This window comes from Barbus barbus, assembly GCF_936440315.1.
Source record: "Barbus barbus genome assembly, chromosome: 28".
NCBI lineage: Eukaryota > Metazoa > Chordata > Actinopteri > Cypriniformes > Cyprinidae > Barbus > Barbus barbus.
Window position 1 is genome coordinate 10,174,130 of NC_136756.1, and position 26,052 is coordinate 10,200,181.

Genomic DNA, 26,052 nt, shown 5'->3' on the forward strand with positions numbered 1-26,052 from the left:
GTAGAAAGGTAGTGTGTAAAGGTCGTGGTGTATAAGTTCATAGAAGTGATATTTAACTAAATCATTGTTTGTGAAAAGAATTTGAATTCTAGCAAAGTAAATCTTCTTTATCTAGTTATGCTCAGAACCAACTGATCCTTCTTTTCTTTTTTTTATCCACAACAGAAATTGCAAAGTGCTACCTATCGTAATTCTTCCAAGTTTATTGCTTATGTTTCTAGCTAAAATAATAATCTTATCTGAAGGAACTTTTGCATTGCTGTACGTTAGAATTTACAACACAAAAGACCAGTTTGGCTTGTTTGGAGTCCTATGCAATTACAGTTTAGTTCTTTGAGGGCCTAAAACTACTTTCTACTGAATTGTTTACTATTAAGTATTATAGACTGAAATCTGAGCTTCCGTATCTGCCAGGGTGACTTGCAGTTCGATAAGAACCTTCCACATTATTTAAAGTCATGCAAAAGGAAATATGCTGGGACAATGTCGTGATTAAGCCATATTGGCTGTGTGCTGTTGGATACAGAGGTTTCACTCTGAAGATGATGATGATGTCCCATTCATCATGAAGTATAGAATATCTGAATTGAATTCACATTGATGCAAAGGGCTTTTCAATATCATTTAATCAGATTCGTCTTATCCTTCCCCAAGGCTGAAGACATAAAGAAGACCTTCTGCTGTACAGCATGTCGATCCTTATCTTCCCTTGAAAGGGGCAGTAAACTCGAAAGTCACCCCAAATTGGCCAAAGCATAACTAGAAATAAGCACTGTGAAAATTCAAAGTTAGTTTCTCTGTCGCTTTTAATCTTTATTTCGTGTCCTTGCTATGGAGCACTGTTGTAGGAAACTGAAGTAAACATCTTTAGAATATGTATAGATTAATCATGATGCTTTTTATGCAACTCTGACTTGTAAGAATCCTGCAACAATGGAACTAGGCGACTAACAGGGCTTATAAAATAACCAGCGAACTGAATTTGAAATCGCAGGTGTTTCAGAAGGTGCTAATGATATTTGTAAGTGATTGCTGAAGCGGCGTGTATGAAAACGTTCAAGTGCATTATTGAGAATGCTGACTTGTATGAAATGAGCTATTTAGCCAGACTTGAAGTTAATCGAGGGAAAAGAAGCTGCCACAGTTGATTTATCATGTTGTATTGGGATATACACTCTAAAAAATAAAGGTATTGGCATCAGTGGTTCCGTGAAGAACCTTTAAAGCAGGGCTGTCCAAACTCGGTCCTGGAGGGCCTGTGTCCTGCAGAGTTTAGCCCCAACTTGCCTCAACACACCTGCATGGAAGCTTATAGTATGCCAAGTAAGAGCTTGCTTCAGGTGTGTTTAATTAGGGTTGGAGCTAAACTCTGCAGGACACCCCTGCTTTAAAGGAATTATTTGCCCAAAAAATGTGACAATGTGAAAATTTACTGACAGACCCTCAGGCCATTCAAGTTGTCGAGGAATTTGCTTCTTGTTCAGAACAGATTTGTAGAAATGTAGCATTGCATCACTTGCTCAGCAATGGATCCCCTGCAGTGAATGGGTGCCGTCAGAATGAGAGTCCAAACAGCTGATAAAAACATCACAATAATTCATAAGTAATCCACACCACTCCAGTCCATCAATTATGATATTACTTTAAACCATAACTTCTGGCCAAAATGCCAGTTTATTCACTGACATATTTGTTTAGAACAGTTTTGAACTGTTTTGGCTGTTTTTCCTGATTCACACAATATGACCTTTTCACTAAAGAAAGCAATTTTACAGATAAAAGTCTCATATTTTAGCTGAAAACCACAGTTTAAAGTTGTTTTAATGTTTTAATCAGCTGTTTGGACTCTCATTCTGACGGCACCCATTCACTAAAGAGGACTGTAATGTTACATTTCTCCAAACGTGTTCTGATGAGGAAATTAACTCATCTTGGATAGCCTGAGGGTGAGTAAATATTCAGCAATTTCTGGAAAAAATGTTCTTCATATCATTAAAAAAATTTCCTCACTAATAATAATAAAAAAGGTTATTTTCAAAGAAATTTTGTTTGAGGAACCTAAAATTGAATTGCTATGAAAACTCACTTTTGGAACCTTTATTTTTAGTGAACAAAGAGAAGGGGCTTTTGCAGTTATTTTAGATTTGCGGGATCATTCATTCAGTGCTTCTGATACCTGTTTCAGCATGTTGGTGTTTTAACTCCAGAAATTCACCAGGCCTCACCTCAGTCATCCTTTCAGATTTAAGCATTTATTCTGATTTTCTAATGGCAAAGTACATTTTCAGATACTTCTAAGTTCTGAAACTTTCCCAGCAGTGTGTGCAAGTGTGTTTCTACATAGCCAACATTTCTACTTTCTCCATAGGAGGGCAGTTTGACACTTTTTGTATGGTAGTCAGTGTAGATCCAAAGACAGTGATTTGATTAGTGATTGTGTTTTCTGTTTTCTGCTTCGGTTCTCACGAGGAGTCAAAATGGCGTGCGTTTGTGAGCGTGACTGTAACGGGGAACGAGGTGGCGTGTTTCTGTATCTTCATGTATATGACTGTGTGACATATCACTCTGTTGGAAAAAGAGAGGGTAAACCGTGGCAGTTACTTTTGTAAATATATGACACATTATAGTTATCTTAGCCTAGCTGTTTAATTTGTGTGTCCATGCAAGTTTAATATTTAAAAAAAATAAATAGAAAATTGTGTCTCAATTGTGTTATATGAAAATATATTTAAACTAGATATCTTAAATTATTGTTTTATCTTGTCAAAAGCTTCTATGTTATATGAATAATGGTTTCTCTGGACCATTTTATAGACTTGTCTGCACAAAATGCAATAAAGTTCAAGTCATTTATTACAACTATTTTTGTGTTTTCCTTTGTAAGCGAAAGCAGTCTTGTTCTAATAAAATTTTTGCATAGTCCTGGTGAGAATTTTCCTCAGTAACAATATTTAAATATGTATTCAAACATTTCATTCAGAATTCAATCTAAGTATATACTAAGTAAAACATTATATTTACATTTAAATGCAAATAGTGATGGGTGCAACTTACACAACATGCAAATACAAGTATTCTGCTGTTGTGTTGAACGCAAAATATCTAATCAGTGTTGTGAAAATAGCCCTTGCCAACAGGGTTGACCATTTATACTCAATGTAAACAGATACTGGGTGAATTCAAAGAGTTAATGTGTTTAAAAAAGTGTACCTGTAATGTGCTTGTTCAGTTGACTTTTTATGATATGTGGTTAAGACAAATATGAAAGTCAAGATAAAAGATTTTAGTACATGCATAATTTCACCCATTTTTTACCTTAGAGAATGGCTATAATAAAGCATACTGTTTTCAGTTTTATCATTATCATTTGGCCATCCATTAGTTATTTCATGTAAATGTCAGGGTGTACCTATAGCTCAAACAGTAAAGCATAGCGTTAGCCAAGGTCAGGGGTTTGCTTCATTGGGAATGCACTGATTAAACTTTGACTGAACTGATGCAGAAGTTGTCATAGTTGGGTAAATTTCTGTAGTGGTGAACAGAGAATATACATTTTGCGTTCCCATTTGCCCTAATAGCAAAAGTGTCACAGATCCGGTTCATGAACTTCTGTCCAACTGCCACCAGAGGTCGCCCCTCCATCATATTGACTCTCACACTACACAGACTGTGTACTGGACTTCAGTTCCCACAATCCATTTCACTCTGATTACGCACATGGCTGCAGCCACTCACACTCTCTACATAAGCCATGGACTTCCTAGCATTTATTACTCTTCTAGCAATAGCTACTTTACGGAGCCAGTTCCCGTTCTGGTTCATAGTTCCTAGTTTAGTCTAGTCTTGCCTTGCCTTGCCTGTTTTCCTGTGTGAAGATCCTTGCCTGTGTATTTCGGATTGCCCTATTTTCTTGCCGTTTGGACTCTATTCGCCCCTGTCTGGACTATTGTGTTTCCGGATTACCCCTTTGTCAAGCTCTCCGGATTCTGTTCGCCGATCGAAGACCCCCGCTTGTCCTAGAATTACTCTTTGTCTTGCCTGTGTTGTACCTGTTTGCCATTGTCTGAACCGTGTTTGTTTCATGGCCACATCTCCTGAATAAAAGCCTTGCAGATGGATTCGCACGTCTCACGTTTCGTTCGCCCCTTGACAAAAAGAAAGAAAAATCCATTGTAGTGTTTCTATGACTTTTTAAAAGTGAAAAAAAAAACAAAGAGATTGATGATGCTGGTCAGAAGAGAGATGTCAAATTTGCAGAAACACTAATGCAGTTTTCTGTAAGAAAACACAAATCATTCTAAATGTACATTTCTAAAAAATGAAAGTATAAACAAAATTGCTACATTTACGATGTGAATAACTGTTGAAATGCGTCAAAACAGTCTGTGAAAACAGGATCGATCGAGAACAAACACCAAAGTGTTTAGAACAATGTGTTCCATAAACACAGTCTCAAGGACTTACTGCATTGACATACACAGAATATAATCTGCTCTTCGGACTAATACACAGAAGTGCTGTTTGTTCTGGTAGGTCAGCATAAACTTCCAAAAAACAGTATAAAAAGTGTGTTTTTAAGTGTGCTTAAAAAACTACAGCAGAAGATCAGAGCAACTGCAATAAAAGGGCACACTCTGTCTATACATTTACATATTTATGCACTTAATAAAAATACCCAATTGTATTTTTAGTATACTAAACTGGTGTACTTCAAGTCTGCTAAACTGGAACATCTAATTTTGTACTTATAATGCACTGCAATTGTGAGGAAGTGCTGAAATCCAACTAAAGAAATACTGAAGCATATTTGATTGTGCTAAAGTGGAACCACCAAGTATAATTTACACTTTAAATATCTTGCATTTAAAGACTGATATGTCAAAGATCATTCAATCCTCATCAATACTGACATTAAAATACATTTTAGGCTTAATATTAAGAAAAATGCATTGTAGTACTCCAGATCAAGTGTAATTATATTTTATATCAGTAAGTCTTGAGCGATGTGTCAGTAAATATTTTAATAGATTTAAATAGATTTTAATAAAATTAGTATGAACTGTATTTTAAATATATTACTTTTTACTAGGGTATCTGTCTGTCTGTCTATCTAGATCATCCAACATTTAACATACATAATCATACAGCTGACAGCTTCTTTAATATTTTCCTTAAAGTTCAACAAGATTTAAAACACTTATAAACTGATTGGATTTTCCTTTTCCTCTCATGAATTCATCATCATAAACGTCTTTCAAAAGACATCTCGTTAGCTTTCTAAAAGATTGACTTTTACATATTTAAATGCAAATGAGCGGATCATTTTTTACTGTGTTATCAGCACTATAGGAAACAATAATGTGAACTCCTGTTGAAAGTGCATTGCTCTGAACTCCACAGTGAGTTTCTATCTTGACTGTAACTGATTGTGCCATTGATCTTTGCGATAAACATGCCTTTATGCCTTTTCTCTTCCTATCTATCACTCTTCTGTGATATGATTTAAACTGAGTCTATACATTACCCTTTGTTGAAGTTGAAAAACTGCTGAGTAATTTAAAATCCTGGGAATGGTTATTACTTAGGACAAAGTGCAGTTGGCCTCCCCTTCGCCTAAAGCAGCATGTGGATGATGTAACTTCATGGTTTAGCCAATGGCCAGCATTCTGCTTATCAAACTACAGTAGATAAAATAAATAAGTGTCACAGGAAAAGAAAGCGAGGCAGGGCTGCTGGCTGTGCACTCAGTTACAGTCAAAATGAAGAATAAATCTACCAATCTCCGTGTGCGGCTTCCTGCACTAATTTTTGCATTGGAGGTCATGATTGTGGTTCTCTATGCAGTCTTTGTGACATACGAAGATGATGCTAATGCACTTCTACAGAACAACCAGACGCGGCCCATGGAGAACTCTTTGTATCAGAACTATCCATTTTTTGCTGACATTCAGGTGATGATATTTCTCGGATTTGGCTGCCTTCTGGCCTTTTTCCGGCGCTATGGTTTTGGTGGAATGGTTTTTAATTTCCTAATCGCCACATTTACCATTCAGTGGGCCATTCTGGTGCAGGGCTTCTTTCAGTTTTACCATGATGGGAAGATTCATCTTGGTGTGCTGAATCTGATCAATGCTGAGTTTGCCTGTGCTGTCGTGCTCATCTCTTTTGGAGCAGTGTTGGGAAAGACGAGCCCTGTGCAACTCCTGGTAAGTGTATTATTTTTGCAGCAGGTGGCTTGAAATTAGATATTGAATCAACAAAAATGTTTTGCCTTATTTTCCATCGTCAGATGATTGCAGCATTGAAAAGGTACAGTTGAAAGATGTGTTGAACATTAACAACAATCTGTTATCTATATTCTTTCACAAAAAGTAAGAGATAACATTCACCTGTTATACTGTATGTGTGAGATGAAGATCTGCCATGCACCAATGTTTTCTCTTAAGCAATGCAAGACCGCCATGAAATATTTTGCATAGTATGTTTCTATAAACTATAAAAATTTACTCTAAAACAGCCTACTGCCAAAAGCATTTTCCTTCTAAGAAGCATCCCAACCGGAGCTCCTTATTAATTGAATGTTAATTGCAATTCCATGAACATTATTATAGTTTGAATTTAAATGCAATTAGCTGAACTTTAGAGTTTTGACCCACTTTTATATGTAATTTTGTGGTTATTTCTATTGTCTTTGAAAAATGGTTAAAGTGCATTTTCTAATGTCTTAAAAAAAAGCATTTATAGTAAATTAAAATATACTTCTGCTCTTTTTAAGTAGCCTTTTATTTCATTAAAGTGAATTTAAAGTGAAAGTGACATGTGGCCAAGTATGATAACCCATACTCGGAATTTGTGCTCTGCATTTAACCCATCCAAAGTGCACACACACAGCAGTGAACACACACACACTGAGAACACACACCCGGAGCTTTAATATATAATTTGCTTAAAAATATGCTTTCAAGATGTGAAGTACAATATAAGTGCACATTCAATACAATTAAGTGCAAATTTTCACAAGGGTAAACAAACAGCATGATACTCTAATGCCAAATTGACACCACAAAGGTGGCACAGAAGTGCTTCTATTTAATGCTGCTCAGAGGTGGCATAAATGGATTTACACAACAATTTGTACTGCATGCTGCATACTAGGGGCTGGTGGGTGTCAGAGCGGGAATAATTTAGTGTGACTGTTATGCAACATTGTGTCTTTACACAGAATTTTGAACAGACACAGATCAGTATTAACTTAGCCGATTAAAAAAACGTCATAAAAATACACAAATGTTGGATTAAATAATGCATTTTAATTACACTATTTCTAAATTCTACTATTTCATTGAGATTTCTCACTATAGATTGAAATGTACATTTATTTATTATCTTATCACTAAGTTTGGCACAATATGGTCTGAGATGGCATTTTCCACAGTCAATACAAGCAGTGCTGCCTTTGAATTTGGTTAAATTATGCATCCTAAGAAACAAAATAATTAAGACGCACATTTCTTGTAGTTAACTTGTGAAGCCTTAAAATGCTACCTAGGTATGCAGCACACTAAGTTCTATGATGGCTCAACTGTGCGACTATCATGCTTTTGTGAGTACATTTACATCACCGAAATCAATCATTTTCTTAATAGTATTCCTCATTTGTAAGCTGTAAAAGGCTTGGATAAATGCACCTGTTGAATGCATGTAAATATGCACATTTCACACATCCTCACTCTACATATTGTGTTGTGCAGATCATGGCCTTGCTGGAGATCCCTGTGTTTGGTGTCACAGAATGGGCTGTAGTGAAATACCTAAAGATCAACGATGCCGGTGGCTCGATCCTCATCCACATTTTTGCCTGCTACTTCGGACTGGGTGTCAGCTTTGTCCTGTACAGACCCAGCCTAAACGAGGGACACCCAAAAGAGTCGACAAGTTACCAATCGGATCTGCTATCGGTAATGGGAACCCTGTTCCTCTGGGTGTTCTGGCCCTCTTTCAACTCAGCGCTGACCTTCAAGGGCGACGACCAGCACCGAGCCGTTCTCCATACGTTCATAGGTCTCAGTGCCTCCACAATCACTGCCTTCGCCCTGTCCAGCATGCTCAGCAAGAATGGCAAGATCACCATGGCCGATGTGCAGAACGTAACACTGGCTGGTGGCGTAACTGTCGGTGCTTCGGTGGACATGATGATTTCGCCGGCCGCTGCTTATGTGCTGGGCATCCTGGGATGCGTTGCATGCATGTTGGGGTATAAATACTTGAGCCCGTTCTTGGCCCGCCGGCTGCGGTTGCAGGATCAGTGCGGCATACACAACCTGCACGGCCTGACGGGACTCATTTCCAGCCTAGCAGGAATCTGCGCCATCCTGTTGGCGACTGAGGAAACGTACGGCCCCAGTCTCTACCAGACCTTCTCTTATCGGGCCCCTCCAGAGGGAGACCCTCTGCTAGCGGAGTTGCAGGTATTGATCCCAGACCTGGAAGCAGGTTTGGGTCGGACCGCACAGGAACAGGCCCTCTTTCAAGTGGCTGCGGTGTTCGGGACTATTGCGGTGGCAGCAGTTGGGGGTTTGCTGACTGGTGTGGTACTCAAGCTACCTTATCTGGCTTCCCCCTGTGATGAAAAATGCTTTGATGATGAGCTTTTCTTTAATGTTCCTCCAGATTACAACTGCATAAATGGTCCGCAGGACGTATGGTCCTATGCTCTCAAAGGGCCAAACAAAACTGATGCTGACTGAAGAATGAAAGAGAGTGTGCGTTAAGTAAGAGGAATAAATGTCAATGTAGGACTGCTGTGAACTTCAGAACTGAGTACTGTGTAACTTGCTAAATGTGATTGTATTTACCCCAAAAATAGTTTATTTTAATATTTTATGGGATGAGGTTTGTATACTGTGTATCAAAATATAAAAAGCATATGATTTTGATAAAATGTTGTATTTGTAGAATATTTAAAATAATATTTTATATAATCCATTTTCATTTATTAAAAAAAGCATACTTTTGAAATGAGTAGTTATTATGGAAATAATATATTGTATGTAAGTGTGAACTTGCAATTATATTAAAATGTATTTTAAATGCAGTTAGTTGAACTTAACAGTGTTTTGACCCACTTATGTAGGACTCAAATACATCTTTATATGTAGCTTCATAAATACTATTACTAAATACTATACTGAAATGTGTGTTTAAATATGTACTGCCAAATGTACTGACAAGCATGTGTGGTAAGGAAAATATTACTTTAATGTCATTTCTATTAAAACTGGTAAGTCATGTATTTAGACAGAATTATAATGATGATGTTGCAATTTAGCACATTTAAAATATATTAACTTTAAATGTAATATGAAATAGCACAATTGAAATCATAATGCATGATTTACTTTAGTTTGTTAGTCAAAGGGACAAAACATTAACAAAACAATTATATAAAATGTGCTTTTTAACAAAGTGCACTTATTAAAAGTGTGTTAAGAAACAGTCATGAACGTGTCTCTCTTTAAGTGGCCTTTTATAATTTTAGTAATATTATTTTATCTTCCATTTCCTTTTTTGTTAAACATCCTACAAGTGTACATTTAATACAAAGAAGTGCACTTCTTTTTCACAAGGTTACAAATGGATGATTTATGATACCTGAGTATTGTGAGCACAGCCAGATTCACAGAGTAAAGGTGGACACCTCCCTCTCTAAACAAAAGATAAGTTAAACCGTTAACAGTTCAAAATATGAACTACAGTACATTTAAAGGTGATGAAAGTTATCTTGATGAAAAGCTATAAGTGGATTGTATTTCTTGGGGTCATGTCCATGTCTGTTTAGACAGAGAGATATGCACATATCTAAAAGCATATATAGCCCATAAGAATACACAGAGTTTTATTGCATGTATATACCGTAAAATATATAACTAATAATGTATTAGAATATTATTGTATTAATAAGTTAGGCTGTAAATGCATCCAGTTAAATAATGTGATAGTCTTTTGTAATGTAAGGCTAGGTTAAACAAGGTCAGAATTGATGACGCTCTCTAAAGAAAAGGAAACAAAACAAAACAAGAACACTACAGACATCCCGAGTCCTGAGTCAAGGACCTTTCCTGATCCTGCCTCTATCTCTTTCCCACTTCATGTCCTTCTGATCTGTCCTATCACAATAAATGCAAAAATGCCAAAAAAAAAAAACAATCTTTAAAAAATAATAAAATAAAAGAACCTGTTTTGTTTTGGATATTTGTAATTGAATATATTAAGATGAAATATATCTACTTAGATCTCTGTGCATGACTGAACCAATTTTCACTCAGAAATATCACAAATAAAGTAACAAACAACACGTAACATATTGAATTAAACATGAATGAGAGATACTAACTCTTAAACATGTACAAGACTTTATCATGGCTGATATTGAAACGATATTTTTTTTTAATCTTTTTTTTAAATTTAAACCATGTAATGAACATTATTTAAAGATTTGGGTGTCTATTTGGCCAATATATTTTAACAAAAATTATTTTATTAAAAATAATATCCCTAAATTTTGCTTTGGACGATTTTTTTCAGACAGACGAGTGAAGAACTGCATGAGAATGAGAAGAAAACTATAACGATCAATAACACCACCAATTATTAAAACATCAATATTATGTGTTTGAATGAACATATTTGAGTTAAAATACATAAACACTCCCAAAAATTATATAATTAGAACATAATATAAAACTGCATGTTATTGTACATTATATAGCTAATATCGAGACAGATAATATAATAACAGTAGCTTTTAATTTACATAAATATGACTTTATATATGTGTATGCATTTAATATTCATGTAAATAAAATTTTAATTCGATTCTTTCTAGATATAATGACTCCGCCCTTGTTTACAAAGCGCTAAACTAGTTTATTATGCAATAAACAGAGCAGGTCTATCAAGGGTGGTATCTAAAGAAAAGTATTCTGCAAGAATAACCAAACAGGAAAAACAGAAAAACGGAAACTCAAAATTCTCCTTTCCTCGACTCTTATCTAGCGTTACATTACGAAACGATAGGAAACCCTGCCCCTCTCAGCCTCCATTTTGGGTAAAGCAGGAAGTAGTCTTGTGAGGGAAACCTCATGACAAACTGAACCGAGCTTATTAAATATCCACAGATACACACATCGGTATTTGTTTTTTCTTGAATGATAATTCGTTGTATGTTTTGCTCGTCTACAGAAGGGTCGGATTGTTTGTTTTGCAGCCGTGTTTACGGTCAAACTTCATTCGCCCGTCGAAGAGGTCGCGACGGTAACCGGAGTGCTAAATAAAACCAGGTAATGTTTACCAATAAGCAGATATTGGTCTAATTAAGAGTTGGGCTCAGAATTAAATAGAAGTATAACAGAAATGACGGTATGCTGTCATATATGGAGGAGTATGGCGTCTAAATGAGCTGCTTATGTAATGCTGTTGTTGTCTGGAGAGCGTTTGCTGCAGAATCGACTGGAAGATGTTTGTTTGCTCTGTCGATGAAACGAGTGCTTAAACTGTAACTCATCAGGTTGGCTGTGTTTGTATAATGTATATATGTTGTTTTCATATTCAGCAGGTCAGAATGGCGGATGACTTCGACGTTGAGGCCATGCTGGAAGCTCCTTATAAGAAGGTGGGTGCACGACCGGAAGTTGACGGATCTATTTTTTTTGTAGCCATATTAGTTCAACCAAAATAAAAATGTCTCATTCACCTTTAAATACCTTTTCAACCCGTATGGATATCATTTTAATGATGAGCACAAAGGGAGAAATTTTGAAGATTGCAAGAGTCATGAATGAGGACTGAAGCTTTTAAGCGTAACATTTTTTTTCAAAAAGCAGCATAAAAATAGTCCATGAGTGCAGTAGTCAGGTTTCAGAACTATTATTTTTCCATAGGGGAATTTCTTGATGAGGATAATAATCCATTAAAGACCTACAAGGTTGTTAAACAATGGCATATGCTTTTGTTGAAGATATCGGCCCACTTTATTTTCAAAATTATCATATTTTATATGTATCACATTATAAATATAAAAGACTGTAAATGATGCTCTAAAATTATTTAAATATTTGTCTAATAATGCATATTTTGCAATAAAGCTGTGCAGTTTCTGCACATATAATAAAAATGTTTACAGTTATATTTCTCCATTGTTTGAAATTTGTTATAATCATAACTTTCACGATGATATATGGGATTCGTTCTTTTCCACATTAATGCTGTGAAGTACACGATTTTCAAATACTTTTTTATTTAAATTAAAGTTTGTAATGTTGTGATTCACCTTGTTGCTAGTCTTACAGGCAACTTTAATAATACATCTGTTTTTTTAAGTTTGAAAGCCCCAATGCCCATTCATTTTAATTGGTAAAAATGTCATAAATTCAGAGTTTCTCCTTTTATGTTCAGTAGAATGAGGTTTTGGAACAACATGGATGGATTAACAATAACACCATTTTCATTTGTGTGTGAATTGAACTCGTGTTGTCAAATGGCTACTCAGAAACCCTACTTTTATTGCCTGTGCCTGACTAAAGTGTAAGATTGTGTAATGTGTATGAGAGAGAGCTATGATTTATAGTGTGATATCCTGAATTACAAATAAATGCCCATCTATCTCTTTTTATAGACTTGCCTAATGATATCTCACCTCTACTCCCCTGAATACATCTTTGATTCCAGTGTGAACTGTGAAAAAAAGTAAGGTAGTAATTGCGCAATGTATTAATGTACTTTGAGCTAAAATACAAATAGACCGCCACCATACAACTTTAAATCAATTTGGTTTCATAACGGTGAATGAATGCCAATAGATGGAACGTAATGTGACATGGAGCAGAGACAGTATTCAGGTTTCAGCCATGTCACCAAAAATCTGCAAAAGGTGAATCTGATGCAGTGGCAGAAAAATATTCGCTACTGTTCAAAATTCTGGGGTTGGTAAGAATGTTTTAATGTTGAAAAGAAGCCTTGTGCTCACCAAGACAACAGAAATGTTGTAAAAACAGTTTGTGAAATATCTTTATAATTCAAAATAGCTGTTTTCTATTTTAATTTAATGGAAACAAATTCAGTATCATTACTCCAGTCTTCAGTGTCACATGATCCTTCAGTAATCATTCTAATATTCTGATTCGCTGCTCAAGAAACATTTCTTATTATTATCAATGTTAAAAACACTTCAGCTGCTTATTTTTTCAGTATTCTTTGATAAATAGAATGTTCACAAGAACAGTATTATTTGAAATATTTGTAACATTGTCTTTACTGTCACTTTTGGACCATTTTAATACATCCGTGCTGAATTAAAGTATCAATTTCTTAAAAAAACAACATCTTGCTGACCGCAAACTTTTGAATGGTGGTGTACAATACTATACACCTTAGACACACGTTGTAAACGGATAAAATCAACCCCTGCCCAACATTTAAAAAAGAAAAAAAATGTTGAACTCAGAAATTCTTCATATTATGGAAGTAATATTTATTGCAAATGGCATTTCATATGGTATAGCCTTCTCATTGGACCTGGAGTCAAGAATTTAAATCCTGAAGCCCTGGACTGTATTTGACCTTTACTGGAGGTCAGCTTCGGTGTTCACACCTGAAAAGAGCAGAAGTGTCCTGTAAATGAATTTCAAGTTTTTCTAAATATGAATACTGTCTCTCTACCCAGTGTTTTGATGGTTTCTGAAACCATTGACATTGGCATATGGTTTGTGCATGTACTTAGTAATATCTCTTTATAATAAAACTGTTTGCTATTAAAAAAAAAAATACCCAGTAATAATTCTTTATCAGTAAAGGTAGATATAATTATAATTTGTTTGTTTTTTCTAAATTAATAAAAAATGCCTGTCATAGTTGTTAAAATGAGACAGATGCGGGAAAAAGCCCTGAAAATCTTTTGATGAGGTTTTAAGTTGTCTTTTTTTGGCTGACTTTGATGCGGTGTCTTTTGGGAGGCGATATGACTAAGCCGTGTAAATCCCTGTCTGCTTCAGGACAAGCTGTGAGACAAAGATGGCATCGAGCTCTCACAGTCCAACAGCGCAAACTGGGGAAGATCACACGGACTGACAGCCTCCACTCAGGAATGCCCTTTAGCAGCTCTATAGCATGACAACAACAAGCCTTAGGCTAAAAATAGCAGGGTACCTATACTACCCTAAAAACACATGGACTAGCATGTCAAGACCTTGAACGTAACTGACTGTTTTCAAAAGTGTTAAAGACAGGCCCTCCTCACCCCCTTACAACAGACTATTTGATTGCCTTTAATTTGTACAACCTTTTATCCAAAGTGATAAAATGAGGAATTTATTATAAAGGAGCCAAGAATAGTAGCATTTCTGACTTTTCTCTTATCCCCCTCCCCTCTTAATTTCCAATGTTTCCTCTCAATCCTCATGTTGTTCTTTTATCAATCCTGTTCAGGGTGAAAGCAAGTCCTCTAGCGCCAATGGTCATAATGAGGAACGCAGCAAAAAGTAAGCAAATACCCTCTGTATTTTTGTCATCCTGATTTTCAGGTAAATTAAGTACATGTTGGTAATGAATGAATTTGGGGGTTTTTTCACATAGGAAAAGACGCAGCGGCAGTCGTAGCCCGAGCCCGGGTCGGCGGAGGAGTAGAAGCGGGGGACGCAAAAAGAGCCGTGAGCAGCGCACGAGCCGCAGCCACGAGCGGAAACGTTCACGGAGCAGAGAACGCAAGCAGTCGCGATCCCGCAGCAAGGATCGTGGTGGACGTTTTCGTGGACTCAAAGGCCCCTTGTAAGTTAACCCCTAAATGTTCAATTTATAGTCTAGATGTTATTTTTCTTGGTCAGCATTCTGAATTCAGGGTTGTAAATTGTCACTCGGTCATCAACAATACAGTAAAATAGTTAAAGAAATGGTTCACCCAGAAATGAAAATTCAACCCTCATGTTGTTCCAATACCATTAAAGGGGTAATCGGATACAACTTTCACTTTTACATGATGTTTTTTTTTTTTTAATCCCGATAAATCCAAACCCCTTTCTCATATGAAGCCGTTCACAGATTCTTGGCAGAATGATGTAGTTCTGCACAGGCCCCTCCCAGGATTGTTGATTGACAGTGCCATCAGTCTTTGGTTTTGGCTAACTATCACGATTATTTTTAAAACAATTTTCAAATCGTTTGGTTTACCTCAGAATCGATTTATATTTAATTATTTTGCTTTTCTTAAGAGGTGGTGGGGAGAAGTTACCGCTTTTATTCAAACAGAGGGTGAAATGTATAGGTGTGTTCGACTTGAAGCAGCACCGCGCAGACCGATCGGCATATGACAAAAATCACAATAAATTGTAATATCGAATCACAATACTCAAGTATCGCAATATATATTGAATTGGCACTCAAATATCGGGATAGTATTGAATTGGCAGATTAGCGTATCATCCCAGGCCTACGATCTACCTAAATGCGTTTGTTCGCGCAAATTGTTCATTATCTAGCTTCACCTACAGAAGAAGTGAGGGTTTTTTATGAATCTTTGCAAATCGTCTTTCTTAATAATGTGCTAGTTAGCAAGTTTCACGATGAATGCGGCTAAAATTAAGAGTCACTCACAGAGGGGCGAGGTGAGCAGAGCTCATTATCACTTAAAGGAACATGCAACAAAACGGCTTGCTATAAACAGAGCGGTTTTTGACAGGGTAAAAAAGGGTGTTGTTTTACACTATCATTGAGAAATTCTAACCAAAGTACGTTATAGACTTTTCATTTAGACCCTAAAGAATCATATCAACTTGTGGAAAATGGGTATCCGGTGACCCCTTTAGGACTTTCAGAACACAAATTGAGATTTCATCAATCCTTTTATCTTTTTTGTCCTTTCAAACTAAATTTTCAAGCTTCATAAAGACATCGTAAAAGTAATCAATATGAATTTTGCAGTTTAATCCAAGTCTTCAAAAGAAACATGCACACATTGCATGGTTTTATTTCCATATAAACATTGATGAACACTCATGTATATATAGCTTATAAAATATGAAAAACATAAGCTCAACTGTACACTGTTAACTCCCAGCAAGTAAGCACAGTTAAACTTCCGTTTACCAGATTTCATGAGCTCTACTGTATGTTTTAAAAATGAGTTGAAGTCATACAGGTTTGGTGTGACATGAGTGAGTAAATGATGACAATATTTTCCTTTTTTCCACAAAAAAGGACCAATTTGAATTTATTGCCACATGTTGTTGCCACATTTGGGAAGCATAGTTTAGTTTCTTGTAACTAGAGAGTGATCAGTGTCTTGCTAAATGTGCATCTGGTTTGCTAAGAATGCAAAATTACTTGAATCTTACATTCCTTAATGCTGTGGCACATTGCAATGTTTTTGAATATGTCTGCTGCTTGTTTTGAGGATTTCTCAGAATAGAAAACCTGGAGGCGACGTCCATCCAGGTCTACTGTGTTCTGGTAACCTTAACCACAAGTTCATTGGCCAGTTGCAGTCACATAACTCAGCATCCCCTTATGGAGCAAGCAGTGATCGCCCACTTCAGTTATCATGATTGCAAAAATATATATTTTTTCCATTGGATTTTTCAAATATTCATCAAAATATAATATAATGCCCTTACAGAGGAAGCATTGATCGCTCACTTCTTTTAGTGACTATGGTTGCATTTTTTCCATAAAATAAATTATAATATAGGGTTGTGGGTAGTTTTCCACTTAAATTTGTCTGTTTAACATGATTTTTAAAGACGCTGAAATTGCACTTATGATTTCTGTTGATATCATCACATAACTCATGTTAGGTATGTCTTTTTTACACTATCAATAATAAAAAAAAATTAAATCTTGTGAAGGCAATTTTTTTTACCTTAGGAACCAATAGTTTTGCCATGGCTTGCAATGGGTTTTCACTGGATACATGTCCTCCTGAACCAGTATGTAGTAACCCTTGCATGGCCACAATGGCTGAAAGTTGACTGGTTTAACACTGAGACAAACCCTTGTTTTATATGTCATAGTATGGGGTCGAAATTAAATGGTGGTCCTGGAGGGAAGATGGGCCCACAACATTTCGCCAAACACAGGTGAGCTCATCTGTGACTCTTGCTGCCTGTTGTGTGTTGAATGTGTGCTGATGTGCATGTCTGTCTTGAGTAATCATACACGGATGGGTGATAAACACAGACATACAGAGTATTCTGACTCTAGTCGCAGGCGCTCTCGGAGCAGAAGCCCGTTTAAGAAGGACAAAAGCCCTATCAGGTGAGACGCTCATCACTGTCTTACTCTGCTGTATTACTGAAGTATTGAACACCTTAAATATGGGCACTGATGGTTCCATGAAGAACCTGTAACATCCATGGAATCTTTCCAGTGCACAAATAGTTCTTTATAATGGAAATATGTTCTTTGGATTATTTCTTCACACTAAGAAAGCATTGTTCTTTCTTAGAACTGTTCACTGAAAGATTCTTTGGGGAACCCAAAATGGTAGTTCTGTTGTATCACTATGAAAACCCCCTTTTGGAGCATTTATATTTAAGAGTGAAGTATTACCGCAAGCTATTCCATAACCACATGTGACGCGTTATTTTCTATGACACTAAGAGGAGGCAAGGAGAAATCTGCCATCTCAATGCACTTAAGATGAGAAAAGGAAGTGAGTGCAGTTACTTTTAAAAGGTGTTAAAGGCACTGTTAACTCTTCTGCCTCATATATATATATATATATATATATATATCTATATCAAGCCTACAGCTCTCAGTAAACTTGCTATAGGAACTACATAATTGTACAATTGTTTCAGTTCATTAATGTTGTTCACTGTAGTCAATAGAAATACACAATGTCATTTTAATGTAGAATAATAAGGTCCTTTTAGCCTGACATGAATGTTTTTAAAGCATTTATTCTGTTTAAAGGCATGGATAATCTAGTCTAATGTAATATTGATTAATTCATTCACTCCTAAAGAGTCCATTTGGTGTCAAATTTAGTACAAAATCTGATTTAGCATTTTTAGTCTATATAAATTCTTGGAGTGCATTGTTTGCACAGTGTTTCAAAACATAAAAAGCTCATATACAGGTGAAATGTAATGTTTGTATTCTATCAAATATCGAGTTAAACAGCCGAGTAAAAATGAATAAAATAGTCTTAAATCTTGAGCCTGTTAGCCTACAGATAAGGTAAAAAAAAGGGTTTAAGCATAAATATCATTTATATTTCAAATTTTGCTAATAGGTCAAGAAAAATAAACTGAATGTAATGCTTCTCAAGTTAATGTCTTGTTTTAAGTATGTTTAGATATGTTTTACTAAAATAAGACCGAAAAAGAAAAGGATGATCTGCAGTATGTTCAGTTATATAGAATTTAGAACAGGATTTTCAATCTAGTACATTATCTTGTGGCCGAGAAATATGAATGTTTTTAAACCTAGTAATTTATATTTTAAAAGATAAACTTTATGGAATGGCTATGGTCTTTATTTATGGTTAGAAAATGGTTTGTGTTGTGGGAATGTCCATGAGAGGTTAATTTAAGGTCATAAGCTTTATTTCCAGAGGGAATAATTTATGTTTCAGTGGTTGATGACCTGTGTGTTTCTTCAAACAGGCAACCGATAGATAATCTGACCCCAGAGGAGAGAGACGCCCGTACTGTGTTCTGCATGCAGCTCGCTGCCAGAATTAGACCCAGAGATCTGGAAGATTTCTTTTCTGCAGTGGGAAAAGTATGATGGCCTTGATTAAAACAAACTTAGTTGTGATTAATTTTTTGGTTAATTTTTCTTTTTTACTCTCCATTTGCTGATGTTAAATGACAAATAAAGCACATGAGAGCTTTTGTATCCATCGTTTAAGGTCCGTGACGTAAGGATGATTTCTGATAGAAACTCTCGGAGGTCAAAGGGCATTGCCTATATTGAGTTTGTGGAGTCGACATCAGTACCGCTGGCGATCGGCCTGACGGGGCAGAGGGTTCTGGGAGTGCCTATCATAGTCCAGGCTTCACAGGTCAGAGCATTAACACACCGCAAATCCTCTGTCTGCTTCCTATTCCAGTGCATGCGAATCATTTTGTTGAATTGTTTGCGTATTTCAGGCTGAGAAGAACAGGGCAGCAGCCATGGCCAGCATGCTGCAGAGAGGCGGTGCAGGACCAATGCGGCTGTACGTGGGCTCCCTGCACTTCAATATCACTGAAGACATGCTCAGGGGCATTTTTGAGCCATTTGGAAAGGTGTGGTTGGCATTTTAAATGGGTTTAGATGCATAAATAAGCAGCTAAACCAAGATAAAAACTAGTGTGGAGTGAATCTGCTTTTTAACGTGAGTTTTTTTTTTATTTTTTATTATTGCAGATTGAGGGCATCCAGCTAATGATGGACAGTGAGACTGGCAGATCGAAAGGATACGGCTTCATATCAGTGAGTTCATCAAAATGCAAATTTACTAAGGTTAAAGGGGCCATATTTGACATTTTATTCATCTGATTGAATAGATAATCAGTGGATGAATAGTCAACCATCTTGGTCCTTCCTTATTGTTACTGTCATCATGGATGTGAGTAGAGCTGCATGACTGAATTGCGATTTTTGTGATTTTAGGGCTGCACTATTTGGCCAAAAAGTTTGATTATCAATACGATAGTAGTTACTATTATAATCTTTTTTTTTTTTTTTTTTTTGAATTATTGCCATCTATAATAGGATTTATTACAATTGTAATATTTTACTGTAAAATTAAGACTAGTATTTAAAAAAAATTATAGTTAATAATAAGTACAACTGTAATTTTACAGTACTAATATTGTGTCTTGTCTTGTGCCTTCAGTTCTAATATAACTTCCTCATTTTCAGAACTACAAATCAACAAGCTTTTATTCTGAAAAATGCCCTTAAAACAAATCCATTCATTCCTGTGTACAAGTGCTTCTCATTACAAGGCATATGCAGTGCTTCTATAATTATAGATATGTGTTCACACTACGCCAGATCCGTAAGCGTGCATCGCTCATTGTGAGTTTGTAACTGATTTCTAAATGATCAATTTTTCAGATTTTTTCATCATGTCGTGACTGGCAAAGGAAACACTATATAAATGACTATAATAACTATATCTACATAATGGAAAAACTTAATTTTAGGAAGACAAGGACAGTTCTATTTTGCCATTGCGTCATAAATCCAATTCTGATTAACTGTCTGTTTGTGCAGTTTGCAGATGCAGAATGTGCTAAAAAAGCCCTGGAGCAGCTAAATGGTTTCGAGCTTGCGGGACGGCCAATGAAGGTGGGTCATGTTACCGAGCGTTCGGATGCCTCGTCTGCAAGCTCCTTCTTGGACAACGATGAACTGGAGAGAACTGGCATTGACTTGGGCACAACAGGTCGACTTCAGCTGATGGCAAGGCTCGCAGAAGGTACATATTGAACACTGCGCGTTACTGTCTCTCAGATGTGCCAATGACTGATTCAAACTACTTGTGTATTTGTTATTCCATATGATATTGCATTGTTGTAAACTCATTTATACGTGTCTCTGGGATGTCTTTAGGTACAGGACTGCAGATGCCTGCTGCTGCTAAGCACGCCTTACAGATGAGCGGCTCTGTGGCATTTGGAAATCTGGCAAATGGTGTGTCTTTTGAATAATTTTCATATTCGTATCTTAGAATCCATTAAGTTGTATGGAATTTGAAGTGCACTGAGGTCCTGAGAATTTGCGCCTAGGGGCGATTTGACAAATCGAGGAGAGCTTATTGACTTGCTGTCTTGTTTCCACATTTATTGATTCTTCAGAAGGCCGTTTCAGACTGAGCATGATGCAAAAAAGCGAGGTGAATTGCCAACAAATGGTGCTTTCACACAGAACGTGACACGAGAAAATGACTTGGTGGCGCCAACCAGCAATGCACTCTTGTATCTCATGTGCTTTTTCGGTGTTTGTTTATACTGGTTTTTCGAAACAGCGCCACCACTCTCGCCCTTTTGTGCAACAGCAACTGCTCCGGGTGTGGTCTAAGCTCAAATTTAATTGGACAGCCCATGTCATTGCAGAGCAACAGGGAAAACAGGACGGAAAAAAAAAACTCTCTAATGATCGCACCTGGTGTCAATAACCCCATAGGGATCTATTGTTTTGATTCACAAGTGTCATTGCTCCAAATATTCATGCCAAATTGTTCATGTGAAAAGGCCTTAACAGTGACCGTTATGTATGTTTTTGTGCCTCTGACAGCCTCAACCACACAACCTCTTGTTCCCAATCCTGGTATGAACCAAGCTATGAACCTTCCAAGTCAGCCACTGGCTACGCACTGTTTGCAGCTCTCAAACATGTTCAGTCCACAGATGTGAGTTGCTTTTATTATTAAAACTATCCTTGACAATATAGTGTTGTGATGTTGAATGGCATGTGTCCTTCTTAAAAGAAAGAAATTGATAATAAAATTTCTTGTTTTGCTTTGTAGGGAAAACGAACCTGGCTGGGACCTGGAGATAAAGGATGATGTCATTGAAGAGTGCAAAAAACACGGAGGCATCATTCACATATACGTCGACAAGAACTCTGCTCAAGTAAGTCATCGCCTTCATACAGTGGCTATAAAAAAGTCTACACAGCCCTGTTAATGTCACTTTTGTCACCACTTTCAATGCAATATGAAAACCAGTCGGGGCTCGCAAAATGTCAAAATCCCTGGTGGCCCTTCGGGCAGGTACTCTTCAGATTTTGGTAGCCCGAAAATTAATTTAACTAACCCAAATAAAATAAAGACCGCAAATGTCAATCAAAAACATTTTCAATACATAAATATCAAGGAAAGAGTTTTATTTTACTATTTACAAGGTATCTGCAGAATTCTTAAAAATCTATTTAAGGCAATTTGAAAAATTATTTTTTATACCATTTAACGTATTTAAAACTGTCTAAGGCCTTAAAAACTCTTCAGTTTAGTTGTATCAAATTTAAGGACCCGTGGGAGTAATGTTCCCTCAATTTTATTTTTCTTGCCGAGCAAAACTTTTCTCTATTGGGCGGACATTTCTGGCACCTGAGCAAAAGCATTCTTTATACCAGACCTGTACAGCATGCACACAAAAAAGTGTGTAACTTTGAACTTTAATGTGCTATTTATATTTGATTTGACCCTTGATGTAACTAAATGATGTACATTTTACCTGAGAAAACATTTTTACTGAACAATACACTGCAGTTCAAAAGTGCTCATCAAGGCTGTATCTATTTGATAAAAAATACTGAATATTATTACACTAAATAATATTGTGAAATATTATTACAATTTAAAATAAATGTTTTCTATTTTAATATACTTTAAAATGTCATTAATTCCTGTGAAGCAAAGCAGTATTTTCAGAGTCACATGATCCTTTAGAAGTCATTCTAATATGCTGATTTTTAATCAATGTTGGAAACAATTATACTGCTTTTTTATTTTATTTTTTTATATATACTGTATTTTTTGGGACCTGTGATATTTAAAAAAAATTAAAAGTTAAAAAGAACAGTGTTTAGTCAAAATAGAGATAAACTATTCAAAAGGTTGGGGTCAGATTTTTTTAAAAGATTTTTGCATGTCATAAAAATGTTTTGCATGTCATTATAATTAGAATTTGTATTATAAAGTATTTTTACTTTTACCATTCAAAAGTTTAAGGTCTGTAAGTTTCTAAGTCTCTTATGCTCACCAAGGGTGCATTTATTTGAGCAAAAATACATTAAAAACAGCAATATTGTTATTATTACAGTTCAAAATAACTGTTTTCTATTTTAATATATTTAAGAATGCAGTTTGTTATTATGGTAAAGCTGAATTTTAAGCAACATCAGTCTTGTCACATAATCCTTCATAAATCATTCTAATAAGAATTTAATGAAAATGACCATATAGATTAGAGAAGATGGCAATTCTGAAATAATTCAAGACCCATTATGTTTGAGATTTTAGGGGATATGCTGATTTGTCATAATTAATTGAAAATAATATCACAATCTATTGGTCCTGAAAAGATTAATCATATTCTAAATGCAACCTAAAATTCATTTTTGTGTGTGTGATATTGGGGTAAAATGTGAACTGAACGTCTTTGAGACTCATCCCTACATTCTAGAGTTCATAATCAAAGGCTGCCTTTAATTTTTCCCAAAAATGCTAATCCTCGCTTTGCTCTTGTTTGGCAGGGAAATGTTTATGTAAAGTGTCCAACCATCCCAGTAGCAATGGCTGTTGTCGGCGCTCTGCACGGCCGGTGGTTTGCAGGTAAACCCATCGCATTTCCCAATCTTTTCTCTTTATAGAGTGCCTTGTTTTGTTGTGTATGACATTAATCGCACTCTCCTTCCCTTTAACAGGTAAAATGATCACAGCTGCCTACGTGCCTCTCCCAACATACCATAACCTGTTTCCAGATGCTGCCACAGCCACAGAGCTCCTGAGGCCCATGCACCGGTGATCCACGGAGTGACCCCTACTGACCCCGCTTCGTCTGGTTCCTTAAGCTTACCCTACAACCCCTTCCCAATTGAACCGAGGGAGTCCTGTCATGGAGGGCCATCTAACGTATGAAGTTAGATTTCACAATTGGACTGTATTTTCATATTGTATTTTAGCAGGGGTGTTGATCTGCATTTAGAATCACCCTCTCTGCGTTTCGCAAGCTTCAGACCAGCTTTCAGCTTTATGTACAGTGGTCTATTGATAAGTGAAAAACCTGTAACACCGTCGCCCTCTCTAGATGAGCTCTTGACTCCCGAAAACCGGTTTTGAAGGAGATTCTGGTGTTTTATGAAAGGTATTTGAGCATCTTTCTGTTTGTTGGATTTTTTCTTGTAAGGTTTCTTTCTGTTTGGTCTTCAAGTCAAAGTTTGCATCGGTCTTCATCTTTCCATGACAGACATTGTGTTGTGAACTACTGGTTAATTTTCCTTTGTTTCTTCATTTTTAAGCAACAAAAGACAACCAAAAAATTCGATTTTTCTTTTTTCTGGAGTCCAGTTGAGCTGTTTAGCTTTCTAAAACATCTTTGAATTTATAACTTTTCATAATCAAGAATTGATTTTTCTAAAATCTTCTACTGATTAAATGACTTTCACAACACTGTGTAAAAATGAGTTCTGTCTTTGTATTCATGCTGTTGTGAAGGGTTGGTTTTATTTGGAGCAGAGCACCACTAGAGGGAGATGTTAGTATGTTTTACTGTCTAGTTTATTGAATAATGAAGTATTAAAGGAATAATTAACAAAAAATAAAAATTCTGTCCTAATTTACTCACCTTTAATGTTGTTCTAAACCTGCATGACTAGAACACTGAAGATATTTTGAGAAATTCTTTTTATTTATTTAATCACCAAAGCTGTTTGGTTACATTGTTCAAAATATCTTATGTAGAAAAATGAAAGAAAAAAAGAAAGTCATACAAGTTTGGAATGACACGAGGGTGAGTATATGGCAGGATTTTATATTTGGGTGAACATTACCGTTTTCTGGATGCAAATGATGTCAGAAAATTATGATTAAATGACTTTTTCAGATTTTAAAATACTATGATCAAAACAATGTTAATAACTATAATCGAAAACATATCAAACTAACTGGTAAATAATGCAAATGAAATTATTGGATATAAAATATTTCATCAAAGTAGGCATGTACAGATGACAGCTCGCACTCCTTTAGAGAAGTCATTTTAAGGGTGCAGCTTTAGCGTTAACCTTAACCAGACATGTAAACTTTGCTAGATGAGACAGATCATGTGAAATGTAATGTGTCTTGAGCCCTCTGTCAACTTCACTGTGATTACAACACTAGAATCAATTCCCAAATCCCATAATGGAGCATTGGGGCTTAATGAAATATTGCATAAAATCTTGTAAAACCTGCTAATGTGATTTAGTTTGAGCTGCACTGAAACCTTGGGAATTTGCCTCATACAGTAGCTTGAATCCAATCCGAGGTTGAACCAGCTCAGCCATAGTCAATATTCCAACTTTCCCAGTCAATATCATGTAAATAATGTCAAATGGGATGTTTCCTGGCTAAAAAGGTAGACTGTCTCTGTGAGCAAGCAGCTGTCTGTTTGTGTGTGCTGTGATGCAAGATTTGTGTTGTGACTTTTTAATTCTTATGTACTTAAAGGGATAGTTCACCCATAAATGAAAATTGTCATCAGTTACCAAACCTCAAGTTCTTCCAAACTTGTATGAGTTTCTTAATATTGTTGAACATAAAAGATGCTATTTTGAAGAACGTTGGTAACCAAACAGTTGCACTGACTTCCATAGTATGGGGACAATTATGGAAGTCAATGACTACCAGCAACTCCCACATTCTTCAAAATATCTTCTTTTGTGTTAATATTATCTGCAAGTACAGTTTTTAACAAGATTTAATATTTTAAGTAGGCTACACTAAAAGTTCATATTATTAGAATACAGTTACGTGCACTGTTTCACAAGGGTATCGGTACAAAAAAGCTATTCAAATCGGGGTACGTAAAACCCTTTTTTATGATAATTAAAATGAAATGATAAGAAATATTGGTTTGCAGCTTTACAGACTCTTTTTGTTCAGCGAAATAACTGGCTGACACCGGAAGTCTCGCACATTCAACGTAAAAATGGCCACGCCCCATGCGACCGAATCAGAATCTCAGCTATCTGTTGGTGAGACACCGCTTCCTTTTTATAAAAACCTAATGAAGCAAAACACATTCACAGTTTTGGCTTTGTTTTTGTTCTGTATAGTTGACGTTATTAGTCTTGTTTATTGAGCAGAAGACCTCTAGAGGGAACTGTGAGCCTGTTTACACACTCTTTCCATCGCGTGGTAAGCATTTGCCTCATTTGAAGTTTTAGAAATCATAATAAAGACACTTATCTTAAGTTTAATTTATGGCTATTTGTACCATAAATGCATGCATACGCAATGTTTTGACTGCTTGTCATTGATTCTGTGCTTGTTCTGTTGCTGGGCAGGTTGAGAAACAAAAC

The 26,052-nt window shown here is 36.1% G+C and overlaps 2 protein-coding genes and 1 pseudogene across 5 annotated transcripts in view; 2 read left to right on the forward strand and 1 right to left on the reverse strand.

The window, feature by feature from the left end:
• LOC306848491 (MAP kinase-activated protein kinase 2-like) overlaps positions 1–26,052 on the reverse strand; it is a 458,467-nt gene that overhangs the window by 94,929 nt on the left and 337,486 nt on the right. The gene's annotated exons all lie outside the window — the stretch shown is intronic.
• Positions 5,760–8,747, forward strand: rh50 (Rh50-like protein; the record flags this gene model as incomplete). The annotated part of the gene is made up of 2 exons (XM_079382725.1): positions 5,760–6,206; positions 7,752–8,747. The coding sequence occupies 2 exons, from the start codon at positions 5,760–5,762 to the stop codon at positions 8,745–8,747; spliced, it is 1,443 nt and encodes a 480-aa protein (XP_079238851.1).
• LOC306848496 (RNA-binding protein 39-like) lies at positions 11,094–25,237 on the forward strand (annotated as a pseudogene). The gene is made up of 17 exons (XR_013786018.1): positions 11,094–11,339; positions 11,615–11,671; positions 12,674–12,744; positions 14,482–14,534; positions 14,629–14,820; positions 17,058–17,123; positions 17,248–17,301; positions 18,657–18,774; positions 18,905–19,057; positions 19,146–19,283; positions 19,405–19,470; positions 20,260–20,464; positions 20,599–20,679; positions 21,283–21,397; positions 21,515–21,620; positions 23,245–23,323; positions 23,416–25,237. The product of XR_013786018.1 is annotated as an RNA-binding protein 39-like (transcript).